At 41.3% G+C, this 16,952-nt stretch overlaps 1 protein-coding gene across 2 annotated transcripts in view; it reads right to left on the bottom strand.

Annotated features, from left to right (window-relative positions):
* Positions 1 to 16,952, bottom strand: part of LOC139636023 (voltage-dependent T-type calcium channel subunit alpha-1I) — a 142,838-nt gene that overhangs the window by 48,819 nt on the left and 77,067 nt on the right. For both annotated transcript variants that reach the window (XM_071503682.1, XM_071503681.1), the window contains 5 exons: positions 13,680 to 13,750; positions 12,946 to 13,444; positions 12,320 to 12,420; positions 8,858 to 8,981; positions 7,225 to 7,293 (listed from right to left, as the gene is read on the bottom strand). In XM_071503682.1, the coding sequence (XP_071359783.1) occupies positions 7,225 to 7,293; positions 8,858 to 8,981; positions 12,320 to 12,420; positions 12,946 to 13,444; positions 13,680 to 13,750 (864 nt within the window). The remainder of the gene's footprint in view (positions 1 to 7,224; positions 7,294 to 8,857; positions 8,982 to 12,319; positions 12,421 to 12,945; positions 13,445 to 13,679; positions 13,751 to 16,952) is intronic.

Genomic DNA, 16,952 nt, shown 5'->3' with positions numbered 1-16,952 from the left:
CTCCAATGGAATCCATTGAAACTGTGGTGAATTCGGGCTTACTACAGCTGCCGTCCTGACTGAAGAAACAAGTAACAAACATTGGTGGAGCTACGTGTCTAGAGGTGTGTCTAGAAGTCTACAACACTTTCCGATACTGAGTCACTGTATAGCCCAGTCTGCCCTGAGGAAGTAGCTGCTCAGAGGATGTACAGTATTATAATCTCTTGTATTGTAAACACAGTGGTGGCTAAAGCGTTTGGCAAGACTGGTGAGTAAACAGCTGTTAATGCTAATGCTGGCTATGTAGCATAAGAAAAACATACAAAAACCTCCTTTAAAGACCTAATTTATTGGACTCATGCAGTAATAATTTGAAACTCAGTACATTTTCAGTGAGTTATTCCTTTACTGGACTGAAAGTTGATGTCAGTAGCTTACACCAACTGATGATCTAACCCACAGCGACAGTACCTCCGGTCATTATACTGAGATAACATATTAGATAACATATTTCATAATTCAGCAAGGCTTTCTTTGGAAGCCATTGTTAGTGGGCTTCATTACTTTGGCTCCATCCTCTAGTATGAAACTCTGCTGCATTTTAGTGAGCTGGAAACTCTTGACAACATGTTCCACCTCTGAACAAACACCATAACTGTCACCACAGTAACTCACAGTGAGTGACGGCAGCAGCAGCAGTGGCAGCGTGGTAACAAACACCGCCATGCCAACTGTTGTCAGGGCATCGTAACGCTGAAGAAATAAGGTCAAACCTGAGCCTCAGAGGGTGAGAAAGACAAAAAAAAGAGGAATAAAGACAAAGCTGGGGAAAGACGAAGAATGCATGATGAAGGGAGAGAAGGATGATGTAAGGCTGAGAGAGAGTGAGCCATGTGTCGGAGCACCAACTGAAGTAGTCTGTTTGCAGAGTTTCATAAAGCTCAGTTTAGGAACAGACAATCTTTCCTCATCTTTTTCGAAAGCTGACATGGCCCAAAACTTTCACTGTAAGAAAATGTTTCATCTGTCCTTGCTGTTGAGATCTGTTCAGCAGCGAGTCACTGTCATATTCCATACGATAGGTCTTTAGTCATGTTTTGACAGCCTAGATAGTGAGTTACAATACATATGCTTGGTTATTAATAGCAGCCGGTTCTACCAAAGCCCCTTCAGGACTGCTGGAGTGCCATGGGACCTCCATTAAGCAGATCAAATATCACCATGATAAAAAACAGGATGCATGGGAAATCTATCGCAGGTCGATGCCAGCGCTATTATCAAAGCCAGCTCTTCTCCTCTCACACTATCAGCTGTCCTTTGGCTGACGGGGCAAGTGTGTCACATTAAATTCAAATTCAAATTACATTCAAACTCCATTTGCAATATCACTTAGCAGAAAATATGGCAATGATTGTACATGTCGCTTCAGAGTTAATTTTGCAATCTGATGTTGAAGATGAGATTTTGTGAGCTCAACATTGCTGCACATAGACTATAATGACTCTTTAAATAGTGTCCAGTTCTCTTTACACTTTGATTAAATATGTTTGAGAAAACATGTAATGCTGCCCAAATGTTTTTTTTTAGAGTTGTGAATTAGTATATAAAAGTATTTCTACAATATGGGATTGTTGAGCAGCACTGGAGCCAGCTTTGAGCCAGTGTCGCCCCTTGATAGCTCAAGGCTGGATTTAGGCCGCTGTTTGGTCAAAGAATTTTAGATATCTATTGAGTATTAAGTGTGTTTGAGTTGCACCTCTTTAGCTAAAAACATGTTTCCATGTTAATTAAAGGTCCTGTATATTACACTCTTCCAGTTTTTTATTTGAATGCATAAGAAGATATATTTGTGGTTTTAAAAACCAAAAAACATCTTGTAGTTTTACATCTCCTCTTTTAGGCTTCTCTCTGGAGCTTTAGCAATAACAGGTCAGTGAGAACAGAGGCACTAAGCCTTTCTTCTGACTCGTTTCTGAGTGATCGAATAAAAATAAAACAGATTTCAGGTGAACACTCAGAGAAACCAAATCCTGCAAGGTTGGACACTGGGTCCAGGTGGGCGGGGCTTGGAGCATGGCTTAGTGCGGTCTCTGCTTCATTGTGACATCACAAAGTTATGGAAGTTCTGACGGTTCAGTGTCTGAGGACGGGCTGTGTGCATTTCTCACCAATAACAGAACACTGAGCAGCTTCAGTGGGGTAGTTAGGAAATCAAGTGTCTTGCTCAAAGGTACAAAGTTGAACAAGTGACGAACATGAGTCATTCACGTTCCCTGGCTAGACTTTCTTAGTCCACCTTTTAAAATGTGGCAGGCGTCTTGCTCCAACACGAGGCTGCTGCTACCAAAATAATGTTGTTTTAATGGAAGGGGTTCTGACCAGCTAACGCCACCTGTGAAGCCTTTGAAATGCTCTTTAGTAAATGGCATTCATTGTGCGCACACCTGGAACAGAGACACAGGGCAGGTCTTACAGAAAGCAGCTCACTGTTGCTACTTAGGGCTTAAAAGCAAGAGCTCAGATTCCATAGCTTTCAGCCTCTATATTACTAAGCTCCTCAGTAAGTTTTAAAGAAAAAAAAAAGCACAATGCTCTGCTGTTGACCCAGCTCCACATTTTTCAAGCTGTTACAGTATTTGCTGTAACAGTTTTAGCTCAGCCTTAAGCTAGATGTTAATACAAAGGTAAAGAAGCAAATTAGAACAGAAATAATCAGTTTTATTACTTATATATGGTCTGTATTTATTTTTAATATTATTTTTTGTGCATTTAATTGCATATTAATTTATTTATGAGTCCTTTATATATTCATTTATTTATTCATTTTTGATTTTGGCAGGTTCAGTCCCCCATAGTGTCAGTGTTAGTCCTGAATGACTGGTGCTGGCTGGGGGAAGAACTGGACCGAGTGATAAGTCTCTTTAAATTGAACAGTGTAAATGCAGAACGTAGTGCGACAGAATAGCTGCTAAAACTCTGTCTGAAGCCCGGTCTGTCTGTCAGGCCTCTTTAGATCTTATAATGGTCTGATCAGTTTTAGCAGGCAAAAGACACACTGTGACGAGACCGTGTCAACTCTGGACAAAGCGTGTACAGGTTTGTGTGTGTGTGATTGTGTGTTCAGATGTGTGTGTGAGAAAGAAAGAGAGAGAGAGAGAGAGAGAGAGAGAGAGAGAGGGAGGGAGGGGGGTATGTGGAAAAATAGCCATCTCTATACTCCTCTCCCTGTTTCTAATTAGAGTCTGGTGTTCAAGGTCAGACTCACTGTGTGCAAGCAACACTGTTTACACTGATCACTACGGGTGTATTTCTATGTGTGTGTGTGTGTGTGTGTGGACAGGAGATGAGAACAGGCCGTCCCTGTGATGGAGTGTGTCTCGGAGAGGAAACTCTGTTTAATTAGTGTGGTTGCTTAATTAGAGCTCCTCGGAGAGAGATCAGACTGACCAGCCTGGAACAACAGATTAAAAGCAACAAGGGGGGAGGGACAGAGAGAGAGATGGATGATGGGATGGACTGATGGGAAGAGGGTAAAATACAGAAGAAAATACTGTTGTATTGGTCTTGTATTGACACAAATATAAGAAAACAAACAGCATGGCAGGAGATCATTAGCTTAACTGTCCATGAATGAATTCATCACTGTTTCTTTCCAAGAAGATTTTCTTACATCATTTAAAGAAATTATAATTAGCTCAATATTTTTTTTTATTAATGCCACTTAACAAACATGCACTTACTTGGAAATGCTCCAAACACACAGCGCACATGTGAATCTCCAAGGCAACAAATGTTTTCATAAAAATAATCTGCTATTCATGCAGTTAGCAACTGAATCAATTAGAGGGTATTTTCTCCTATGATTATGTTTCAAAATTCTGTGGAATTGTTTTTTTTTTACATCAGCAAAGCAGAAAGGAGAGTTAAATTTTCCATTTATTTGAAGTTGTGATATTCATATATTCTTCTCAGTGTAGTTTGGAGCTCTAGTAACAACAAGTCAGTCATCTTTTTATTCAATCACTTTCTGAGTGATCTAATAAAAATATAGCAGATTTCACCCAGAGAATCTAAATCCTGCCAGGTTGGATGGTGGGTCCAGATGGACCATGATGGGGACATAGCTGAGGGTGGCTTTGTTGTGACATCGCAAAGTTGCAGAAGTCCTGACAGCTGGTTTTAAGGCTCAGTTTCTGAATACAGGCTGTGTGCATTTCTCTGTGGACTGAGGCTTTGATACTTTCACAGTATTAATATAGAACCTAGACCTGCTTTATAATCAAAAAACACATGGACATTGCACTTTATACAATATGGGACTTTTAATAATATATCTATTAAAGCCTGACTGCATCAGTGCAACACAAGTAGATTATTATACACCACAGGTCTGAGGTCACAAAGGTTCACCATCTGTTAACCAGTTCTGATGAAGCGTACCGGCAGCTTTAATAACTCAGTAAGTAAGTTGGTAAGAAGGTGTTTAAGTAATTAAATAAGTAATTAAGCATCTAAAGTTTACTTTGATAGCATCCATCAGAACTCCTCAGAGACCTGCTGGCGATTTAATGTCGGCAGCCAGCCGACCATGCAGAGCTCTAAAAGTGATTGCATCATTATAAACCACGAGATGAAGATGCAGAAGAGTTTGAAGTTAGAGGTGCAACTTGTAAAACATATCGCTGTCAAGTAACATGTAGGTTAAAGGGAAACAGAGGAAGAGCTGGCAGGCTACTATTGTTCATGTGATCTAAGTGATTACGATGCATTGTCTCAGGCTCAATTACTTGGTCAGGCTGAAAGTTCTGGATAGGAAAAGTAAATGGTGAATGCTTTCATTTGAGGGCAGCTATGGCTCTACTGGGTAGTTCCTATGTGTATATGAGCCACTGAATGTTATTTCCTGGACCACACAGAGCTGTTTTATACCTGTTTTATACCAGTAAGACAGTTTTGGCTCTTTGGCAGTCTGTAAGCTCAGTGAAACATTATGGGCCAAATGTACTAAGAAACTCAGGTTACACAAGTTTGTGATGTGGTTTTCATTGAGTTTGTGGGTGCGCACGGAGTGGGACTTCTACATGATCACTAAGCCCAGAAAAGGTGGTGATCGTACTTGTAAAATATTTGCTTTGGCCAACTGAAAATGACTCATAAAATTATTACATTCAGACATCTTAAACATATATCTAATACATTAGAAGGCAATAAACACAGTAAACAAAAAGGAGATGGAGTAGCTTATAAGAAAAATCAAAGATGCACAAACTCTACTCAAGGTACACACAGGAGGAGTGTGAGGAAAGAGAGATGGAGGTGGTGTTGATATTGACATTCATACTGAGGTAAATGCAGTTACAAACTCTCGCGTCAATTTTTTAAACAAAACAGAGAAAAGTTTAGTTGCAGTCTGTAGTGATTTTACATCATTGTTACCAAAGTTTGATGAACACAAACCACAATTCTCCATCCACTATTCTATTGCGTTGCAGTATTCACATGTTGTGCTAATTAATAGTTACTTTTTGCTTCTAATAATCAGCTTTTAGTTATAAAAGCCTTTTCTCAGGGCACATTTATTTCCACTACTACAAACTTTTTCTGTAAATCCCATAAGTACGGTACAAATATGCACAACACAATGGAAGTGTTTCCAGGCAACACAAAAAAGTGATGAACCCAGCTGGAACACACTTGCATGGATGTATTATAATAAATAATACATCCACACACACTGGTTGTTTGTTGTTGTTACAGCAGCAGAGAGATTTCTGCTCCTATTATTATATTATTATTATATTATTATTATATCAAATATCCTTCCTTGAATGCATATACACTGAGGAATGAGACTCATGCTGCAGACACTCCCACAAAAGGACACACAACCTGTGACTCCAGCTTGATGGGACTGTTTCATACATACAGCACAAGCAGAGTGTCAGCTTTAGACCTTCCCACTGTGGACCTAGTGGCTAAATGAGGTCTTCTCACTGCACCACTACATCTGAGATGACGCTTATGTATTGTGCAAAGGATGGGAATGTGAAGGTGCACACATCAGCAAACATTAAACCCCTGATACTGCGACAGTCCTTTTATTTTTCTTACTGTGAGAGTCAGACCTTTGATTTAACAGCGGATGGGAGTTGGAGCTACAGCAGAGCCACTGACGAACACTAACAGTATTTGAGATAAGAGACATGAGTGTCAGGAGAGAGCTGGGACCACATCTGAGCGTGCAAATGAAGCAGTGATAACGACGGAATGATTAAATTACAAACAGGGGGACAAAAGAGCTGGGAGAACGATAATAGACAGATACAGGGCTCAGTATGAAGTTAATCAAACGAGGAGCAGAGAGATGATAAAGCGGACCAAAGTGTGAGTGATTGGAAGCCTGATTGAAGGAACGGAGGTAAATACAAACAGAGGGAGGATGATGATGCAGCAGAGGATGAATAACAAAGTAAGCTAAGTTCAACCTGGGGCCAAACTGCATATATGTGTACATGTGGGCTCTGCACCACTGCAGTGCTGAGATCTACATATCATTGTGCTACACATGTCTTCATTATCCCTGGTCATAAATAAATCACTATAGGCTTTCTACCAATGCGGAAAACGCCTGGAGACATAAGGCCCTTAATAATGGATGATGCCCCATCTTCTGGACAGCAGATTAGTGGATTAAAAAGAGAATGTGTGTATGTGTGTGCGTGTGTGTGTTTATCGATGGGAAGTCCAGGAGTAGCTAAAGGGCAGCTGAAGAGCGATAGCCTTCTAATTAACTTCATTATCTAGCTGCCCATCGCTAATGGGACATGTGCAACTGATTAAACCTCGAGTTGCAGAGTTGTTAAGAAAAGAAGAAGAAAAAAAAGAGAATGGGGGCAATAACAGCTGAAGATGAAAGAGGAAGAGAGAGGAGGATGGAGGAGAGAGGGGATGGAGAGAGAAGAGGGAACCAGATAGGGAATAAAGAGAGGAAAGAAGTGGAGAGGAGTAGGAGAGATACGAGGATGTAAGAAAAGACAGGAAGAAAACAAAAAGAAGGAGAAGAGACAACACCAGTGGCAGCAGAGAGCAGATATCTGAGAAGAGAAGATGAGATACAAGGTCAGAAAAGAGCAACGGAGAGGAAGTGAGGAGAGAGATGAGGTGAAGACAGGAGACCAAAGAAAGAAAAGAAAGTGGAGGAGGGCAACAGAAGACAGGAGAAGAGAGGTCAGAGCATTTTACCTTGACGGTCATCTCCGCAACAAAGATGGCAGTAAAGATGTAGTTGGAAATGGTGAGAAACAGTCTTTCCTGTAACAGAGAGGCAGAGAGAGAGAGAGAGAGGATAAAGGCTGAGAGAAGAAGAAGGGACATAAAAAGCTTCAGGGAGGGAAGGGAGGGGGGAGAGAGGAAAGACAAACAGAAGTGGCATAAACACAGCCTGAGAGGAGAAGACTGACCGGGCTCGTCTTCAGTTCTGCTCCTCTGCAAGTTTACGCACTTTGACAGTGTTTTTTTTTTTTCATGCAATTAAATGAAAATCAGCCCTAGTTACCAAATGAAATGCCAAATTTGAAAAAGATTACTGCACTTTCATTTGGAGGCGTCAGATCAGTTCCTTGAAGTGCTCGACAGTCAGTATCCTGGTGCTGACTGATTACAAGAAAGTGGCCTGACGCCAAAATTCAGAGAGAACTCGGAGCCAGGAAGTTGATTCTTATTCACTGAACGTCGTTTTTTCTTTTAATCATATTTTTTTAATTAAGGGCCAAGGATTGTTTACAAGAAATAAAACTCTAATTAAAATAACTGTTCATTATTACACTGTTGTCATATCAGAATTGTGTGGAAATAAACATTTTATTTAAACTGTCAAACTCTGCAACTTTGAATCTTTAAAATCTTGGCTCTCGGCTGTTTTGATTGAAATTGAAGTCTGTGCTATTACCTTAAAGTTATAATATGTAACATTTCCACTTTAAAATGTCTAAAAACAAATAGACCTATATATGTTTGAGTTGTCCTATACTCAGAAGAGCGTCTATGAATCACTGATTTTTAAAGTGAAACTGTTTTATTCATTGATTCTGTTGGTTATAATCCCCTGGTCTGTTTATTCTGGAGAGGAGGAGACCTCTGTGGTTAATTCAGCTCCAGGTAAAAACCTCCCGAAGCACTAACACTGAAGGAATCCAAACTGGAAGAAGCTAACAGTAATTATGGTGAAGACAACAACTCCCATGATCCCACGCTATTTCTCTACATCATCCAACGCCATTGTTATTGTTTTGATTGAGAGACCTCTAGCACCCGAAGTGACATACTGTGTGTTTAGATATTCAAATAGTATTGTGAGAGAGGGAATGAAAACATTTTTGTGTGTTATATTCTTCTGTTTTGTCTTTATTCTTTTTACAATATACATTTCTTTCTTTCTTCAGTTTCCCTGCACAGGATCAGTCGGGTTTGTACAGATATGTTATGGTGTAACAGGGTTAGGGTTTTAGCCAAACAGCCCTGTGTCCAACGCAATTAGCTACTATCCAAGACCAGTTCATCCTATACTTTATCCTCTAACTATTGCACATTCCCCCATTCATATTGCACATTGTACATAACTGCATTAGATTTTTCACATATCTATTGTAAATATTTTATCATACTTTTTTCTATTTATATTTAAGCTATCTGTCCTGCAGTACTTTGCTTTATCTTTCTTAATATTTTTTCTTCTTACTATGTTTATTGTTATGCACCAAAACACCAAAGCAAATTCCTGGTATGTGAAAACCTACTTGGCAATAAACCTGATTCTGATTCTGATTTGTAGTTGCTAAGTGTCCGCAGCTCAATAAGTAAGAAGCAGACTTCTTACCAGGCTTCCCTGTAGAATCTTTGGCCTCTCCAGAGCCACTGTGATGCAGTTGAGAAAGATGAAAACCAGGACCACGTAGTCAAAGAGCTTATGGGCGATAATGGACTGGCAGAGCAGCCTGAACCTGACAACAGAGACACACAGAGGGAGAGGTGTCAGAGTTAGAACTGTAAATCTGAAAAATCTGAAAAGATCTGAAAAGCTGAAGATTTTCAATCCTCCTGTAAAAAGACCAACCAGTCGTCCAACCTGAACAACCACACAGGTCCTTTTTCTCAACCTGCTGATACGACCCATAGGAGTGTCTCCTGCAGGGCCCCTACAGCGGCAGGTGTACTGGACTGTGGTTGTCATGGTTACAATGATAAACACGCAGACTGTACCAAGAGCGGCGTAACTACCTTCGTTACCATGGTTACTATAATATCAGTTATGGCTTAGGCTTGGGAAAAGATGGTGATTTGGGTTCAAATAAGTACTTCCCCAACATTGGACAATCTTTATTGTCATGGTTACAATAATAACAACATGGTCAAATTTGTCAAACAGTCATGGATAACAGAAACAACACAAACTGCTGCTTTCACATGGGAATCGAACAAAGTTCTCCTGAGTCATATTCCTGTATTTTGTTGACCCATCCATCCACCCCAACCTCCTCCTGACGTGGACTTTGTCACTCTATATACTAAGTCATAATTACAACGACCACTAGATGTTGCCTAGCAACAAAATGAAACTATGGCTCATAATAACCTGCTGCATTAACAACCAATGGGCTTGTTTTTTACAGGAGGACGGTCTCAAAGAAACTTAGGGCTGTTCCTTTCAGATGCCCCAAATTATGGTTTACTTTTAACATCTGACATTCTGTAGTATTCTGCAGCCACCAAGGGGGTCACATGATAAATCTGAGGGGTTGCAAGATGAGTAATGTGGGACAAAAAGAAAAAAAAACTTTATATTTTTGGGACTTTTTGCCTCTAACAAACAGAAAAAGTCTGTAAAGTTTTGAGGGGAAGATTACTCCACTCACTGTGTGCTGTTCAGACATCTGCAACAAGCAGACACTTCTTCAGTGTACATGGTTGCAAGCCACAGAGGGCTGGAAGTCACTTGTGTACTCTGAAAAGACTTTAACATCCTTAGACACCTGCAGTGCTGTTGTCAAGTTGTCGGCTCCGCAGCCGGTACAGACACTGAGCAGCTCCGGAGTGAAGCCCTCACACATCTCATCTCATCTCATCTCATCTCATCTCATCTGCCAGCTATAAAGGGAACAAAACATACCTGCTGCTGCACCTGCTCTCTGGGTGAGGAAATCAATGTGCTAATCTGACTGCTTTTCCTCCAGACCTGGCAACTCTGTCCCTTTAATCTATCGATTCAAATCTGGCAACCCTGTCCCCTGATATTGATCGTGACCGGCGGCTGTGCTGGCGTAGGCACTTATGCCGCCTGAGACACAACTTGTGATGTTGGCTTGTTTCTCCTTTTGTTTCTTTGTCTGCGCTCCTTGATTAGGTAATTCAGCTTAGGTACACTTGTTAGAGCAAACACACACACACACACACACACACACACACACACACACACACACACACACACACACGCACACACACACACACACACATATGCTTCCATGGGCAAATACAGCACACTCAGGCATAAACAAGACAAAGACGTGCATATGCTCACACGCTCCCACGAGCACACATGCAAAGCCGTCCACAAATAAATGCACAAACACGATGCAACCGCAGATATGGTCTAACACTAGTGTACACACCGCCAACACACACAGCCCTTGCTTGACAGATGGCACCTGCCAAGATGCCAAAGCACAGCCCTGGGGTCTGGCTTCCCTTAAGTGGCTATCAGCACGCAGGGAATCGGGTGAGTGAGCGAGTGGATGAGTGATTTTTCTTTCATGTTGCTTTCTACCAGCAATGGACTGAAGGCTGGTGGAAGACGTAGTAACACTGACAAACTCAGATGAACACACACAGACACTCAGACACACCTTGGAGCCCAGAGTCAAAAACACTGTCTAGAAGAAAAAAAATGCTTTGGAGGAAACGCACAGCGACATCACTTTAAGAAGCCATTTGTGAAAGCAGAGGATGGCAGCTTCCTTCTGTGTGGAGCAGACAAATGGTTTGACGATGCAGTTCCATGTTCCTGCACGTTAGCAGGACAGAGCAGCTAACGTTTGCTAGCGTTTGTTTTCAGGGCCATTGGTCTTGCTTGTCTTGTTGCCTTTCCACGCTTGGTTTTATCTGAGCCTTGTACTGAGCTAAGAGGCCTCGGCCGGCGGAAACACAAACCATTACAAGTGCTGACACATCCAGCAGCATGCTTGTCCCTCTGTTTTCTCACTGAGAACCTCTGCTGCACATTTTGAGCTCAGTTCAGTTCCCACTGACCAATGTCAAGTGGGTCTTAAGTAAAGATCAGAGTTTTATGTGGTTTACTAGAGAGACACAGTTGGAAATACATAAATGGAGAATCCAAGCAGTTCATTTCAGTTAAGATGTGTATTATGATGGACTTTTTATGCCCTTTTCTAAAATTTGTTATGATTGACATTCCAAAAAATGGAGGCTATCTATGAAAGCTTCCATTTAGGGCTTTCCTTTAAGTGATTCAGTTTGTGGGCGCGCTTATAAAGGGCCTTAGAGATGACAAGCAGAAGAATGACATATATACGCTACCAATACGTGGTAATTAATACCCAAGTCTGAATGGCATCTCAGATGTACAAAGAAAATTAGCAAAACAAGTAAAAGTTGTAAATCAATCCAAACATGCTAAGTCACTACAGTTTGACATGTCTTTGTTTTGATTTGTTTTAGGAAGTATTCCTGAACTAGTAATAGGCTGATGATTTGTAGATTATCACCACTTCTATAGCGGTTGTTTCAACAAAGGTTATTTCCCTTTTTCCAGAAAAATAATACAGAAATTCTGTATTATTACATTATTCTTAAGACTAGTTTTTTTCAACCTGTTGAAAAGATTTTAAGGCCTATCACTGTGATAAGTCAATGATAGAAACTTCTATGTTACCACTGGCCCGGACCACATCAAATACTTGTTTCCTATCTCAGTGTATTTTTGAGCTAAAAGATTACATCCATGGCAAAAAGGAGAGTATCGAAGTGAATAGCTGGTTAGCCCCAACCGACCAGTCAAACACAAAAGAAAAATCGATCTCCCTCTGCTTTCAGTTCAGTGCTGAATGTTGAATAAATGAATAAATGAATAAAAACTCTGAGAAGGTATTATCTGGCCTCCGTATTGTTGTGGGGTCAGATGTTGGCCACCAACATTTTTGAGATTTCCAAGTGGGCTTTGAGTTGGAGAAGGTTGGGAACCACCGCTCTAGACCTCCCCAATGTCAGGCCCCTGAACTGTGAGGTCACATCACGTTCACCTAAAGATCTGAGGTTGTTTACTTACTTGTTCTGAGGGGAAAACATGTAGACAGACCAATCCTCTCTGGTTTCACACCAGTCCGGCTTGTATACCTCCATCATCTTCTGGATACGGAAGCACATACTCTGGAGACAGGAGAGAAAAGAGATGAGAGGAATGGTAGATAACTATTCTACCCATATATGTTTAAAGTGACTGGATGTAATCACTGGATGGCTCTAGGAGATTTCTGAAATGCTTGGCTGCAAAGGCTACAAAGTCACTGCAGGTCAACCAACCCTCCTACATTATTTCTACACCAACTCCCACAATGATGATGTTTTACGAATATGTTTTCGTCTCTGGAAACCCAACAAAGACCTCACCATGTCTCTACCACCAGCAGCATCTTTGAGTGCAGCCTCTCATTTCAACACATAAACAGCAGCAATAAAAAGATACACAACTGCTCTTTTAGCGTCTCTCCTAAAGCACAAGTGTCTGGTTTAGCACCTCATTCCTGTAGCATGAACAGAATGAAATTGCACCGTATCATCTTAAGAGGCGGAAATTATTCATTTATATGTTGCTTTTATGGCGTTTCTTCTTTACTGAACCCCAGTGGATAAAGGAGGAAACACTGATAGCTAATGTAGACCTGTGCCACTCACATAGTCCGTCTCTTCATCGAGGTCTGTTCTGTCCTTGCGTGCATTGACTTGAGGGAAAACCTCAGCCAATAGATGGGTGTGGGGACCTGGCGCCTTGCCGTTACAATCCCGGTGGTCCACTCCTAAACCACTACCAGCCCCGGACCCTCCTGTGATAGATCCCCCTGCCCCGGACCCACTCCTCCTCCCAGGGTCCGGGTGGATGGGGGGCAGGCCCAGGGGCTGTCCGCCTGCCCGAAGCAGCTCTGGGAGCTCCAAGGACAGAGCCCGTCGATCCCTCCTCGCGGCAAAGTGTCTGGAGAGGAACAACGGGGGCGGAGGTGGATGATGAGGCAGCAGAGGATGATGGGAGTGGGGTGGGTGGGAGAGAAGGGATTCCTGCTCGGCAGCATAGGCGTAGGAGTGGGGGGAGTGGGTGCTGTGCACACGGAGGCTGCCTCCTACCAGAGGCGCCCCACCAAACCCATAGCTCCTCCGGCCCAGGCTGTTGGAGCTAGACCTGCAGACCGGAGGAGATTAAATCTGTTCAATATTCATGAGCAATTTATAAAGTATCAATAAAGAGATGATCAACATTGTTCGGCATATTCAGCACTTAGTCATGAAGCTAATAAGAGCATAAAACAACAAGGGTTTGATGTTTCCATGTAGGTAATTAAGGCTTAATGAAGGTATTAAGAATTCATTAAGGCAATAGCTGAAATCAGTGGCTGAAAGTAAATCTCATTGTCTACCTGCGGCTCCATGCAGAGTGTGGAGGGAAGGGCCGTCCCCAGTTGTGGTAGTTGGAACTACGACTGTGGCGCTAAAGGAGACACGAAGCAGTGACACAGAGATTACTGAGGCACCGCACATCTGCAGGCCAGGTACTGCAGACCCACACACAGAGACTGGACGAATATGTCACTGCTGGAAAAAGTCAATTGATGCTATATGGTTCTCTGTTGAACTAGAGGTCGATGTGGTCAGTCATCAGTCATAATTACACATCAGTTCAAACACTACTGTATGTACGGGACATCGAACATTGATGCATGAAAGATGATGAGCATGAACACTTTACATTCATTTATCTCATCTCACCATGTTGCAAAGAAAACCACTGTTTCCCAAATGGGTGTTGAATCCACTGTGTACAATCATAATGGCACAAGAGTACTTTACAGAAGAGATGAATTGTTTTTATAAGATCATTTTGCTTCATCTTGCTTGAGCTAATTGTTGTCTTCCTTTTGTTGTTTTATATCATTTCATTATTTTCAATGTAATGCTGTTTATCTTGCAGTGAGTTTTTGTTTTCTTTCAGCTTTACAGCCTCTTACGTCTCCTGCACAGCCTTTTAGTTTTCATATATGTGAGTACATGTAAGTGTGTCTCTGTACATGTAAGAATGTGAATGTCTCCATGCACTTATCATATATTTTATAACAGTTGTGTTTTTGTGCAAACAAATGCAATAAATAAATCCATTTGTTTTATATTCTAGGAGATTGTAGATGAAAACTAGTGCTCTGGGTAAATGTGCCAGTTTGACATCACGATGATGTAAATCAAGGGGCACAGTCCCCACTAAATAAATAGAATAAAGTAAAACGTAAAAGTAGTTGTACAAACACAACTTAAATGTATCTCAGTGTTTACAGTTTGACAGCGTGTCTTCACACAGGCCAAAATGCAGTGAATGAACCACAGACAGAATCTCACTGCCTAGATGTACATTTATGTTTTTCCCCCTGATGTTAATATATACCATTGTGACTTGGGATGCATTTAAATGTAACTGAGATTTTGTTGTAAAAAGTTCACTCACTGCAACATATAAGTTGGACCTATTCTAGCACTTTTGCTACAGCAAAAGAGAAACACAGTTCAGTCTGCCACAGCAGAAAGACTCTGTAAGACCACAAAGTATATACACCATGTGTTAATGTACTATATGACTGTGAAGCTGGAAATTGGTGGAAAAAGAGCTGGCCTTTACAATAGGTCAATAATCCATAAATCCAAAAAAAGTAGGTAAGTAGATGGCTGAATAAATGAAATACAAACTGGGGTTTGCAGTGTACTCAGCAGGCTGTCATCAGGTTTAACATGCAAACCCCTGAGTGCCAGTTCCACTTAAAGGAACATAAGCAGTTGTGTTTGTTTCCGCATGTCTAATCCTTTCAACATGATAGACCTAATTATATGTTTTACCCTTGAAAACCCACGTTGCCAGTCAGAGCCTGAGCCGGTGCCATATACCAGACAATCTATGCATCCGTCTCTATAGAAACTGTAGTGAAGCGTGCACGCTAGATGTTAAATAACACCGCAGTCCACACAGGACTGCACTGCAGATCATTTAAAAGGACACTGAGTGCGTGTGTGTGTGTGAATCTCTCTTAGACACCAAATATTACTGTCAAGACAATTTGTTCCTCACTATATGGCATAATCCATAGACAACAGCTGGTGCTAATATACTGTATATTCTGTACTGACATTCACTGCCAAACATAAAGCATGCACTGTACTTTCCCCTCTATAGAATATAACTGGCTGTATTAAAGGTCCCATATTTTACACTTTTCCAGTGTTTTATTTGAAGTGTTGGTATCCATAAGAAGATATATTTGTGTACAAAATAGGGCTCAGTGTAGTTTTACATCTCCTCTCTGAGGCTTCTCTCTGGCATACTAGTGACAACACGTTAGTGAACCAATCAGAGCCATTTCAGGTAAACACTCTGAGATTGGATGGTGGATACAGGTGGGCAGGGCTGAGAGTGGTAACTGACATCACAAAATTACAGAAGTCCTGGAGGCTGGTTTTAAGGCTCATCTTCTGAATACAGGCTGTGAGCATTTCTTTGTGGACTGAGCACATTGATACTTTCACAGTATTAATATAGAACCGAGACCTGCTTTATAATCAAAAAAAGTCCTGGGGATCTACCTTTATACAATATGGGACCTTTAAATCAAATTGTAACTACACCAAGCAAACAAAGGATAAAAGTATATGCAGTGTGTTACTGAGCATGTAGCTTTTTTCTGGTCAGTGAATTCTGCTTATTGTGTTACATGTTACATTGGTTTCTAGGTACAGTTTTGTTGACATGGAAGTGAAAACAAATTGCAGTGATCTAGGTCATGTGGTCATTAAAGATAAACAAACTGAGTGATTAAAGGGAACATGTTGCCATCCTGAATTATTCATTTTATTTTATCATGTTGAAAAAAATATATGTTTGAAGCCACTGTGCACTTTTTTATTGCATCATAACCACTTAATCACAATCCAGTCACTGTCTGACCTATTGTGTGAGACACATGAACAAAGCAGCATGCCCTTTACACTGACAAATGAAACTGCAATTGTGTCACAACACAAAAAAACAATGCATCATTCCCCTAACTTACATCTGAGGCCAATCAACAGTATCCAACTGACACTGAGCTGATTCACAGTTCAGTGTGCTCTTCAGCAGCTCTGATGGTGATTTCACCAAACACCATCAGAGCTGCTGATATGAAATGTAACAAAAACTTTAACAACACATCAACAAAAATCATGAAATACTTCTGTCTTGATTATTATTCAAGCACTTTTTGCTCCGAGTGATGTAACTGGTGCCTTCTGATATCAATAAACTTGTGAGCACTGTGAAGAGGCGAGGAGGATACTTCACAGCGAAGTGGATCTCCCACACCCACTGTGTTTAACATTATAACCTCGGAGGTGCGCGTGTTGCTAAACTGCAGCTTATCGTCCCTGGTTTTCCTCTCTCTTTTATCATCCTGTCACTGCATCACCCCTCCCCGTCTCTCCCCATCACGTCTCTCTGTTCTGTTCTGCCCTCCCCTCTCTCCCCCTCCCTCTCCGCTTCTCTCGGTTTCGCCGTGGATAAACACAAGATTGGAACAGTCAATTAATGGACGTTGCCGTGGCAACCGTGTAGAATTGTTTCAGGTTTCTCTCTCCTAAGGTTTTGGTTCAATAGTCACTGTCTACTGTGTTTGTGT

Source organism: Trachinotus anak, unplaced genomic scaffold (genome assembly GCF_046630095.1).
Source record: "Trachinotus anak isolate AG129_WGS33_773 ecotype Australia unplaced genomic scaffold, CSIRO_AGI_Tana_v1 ptg000019l, whole genome shotgun sequence".
NCBI lineage: Eukaryota > Metazoa > Chordata > Actinopteri > Carangiformes > Carangidae > Trachinotus > Trachinotus anak.
The sequence above is the reverse complement of the archived record's forward strand: the minus strand, read 5'-3'. Positions and strand labels throughout refer to the sequence as shown.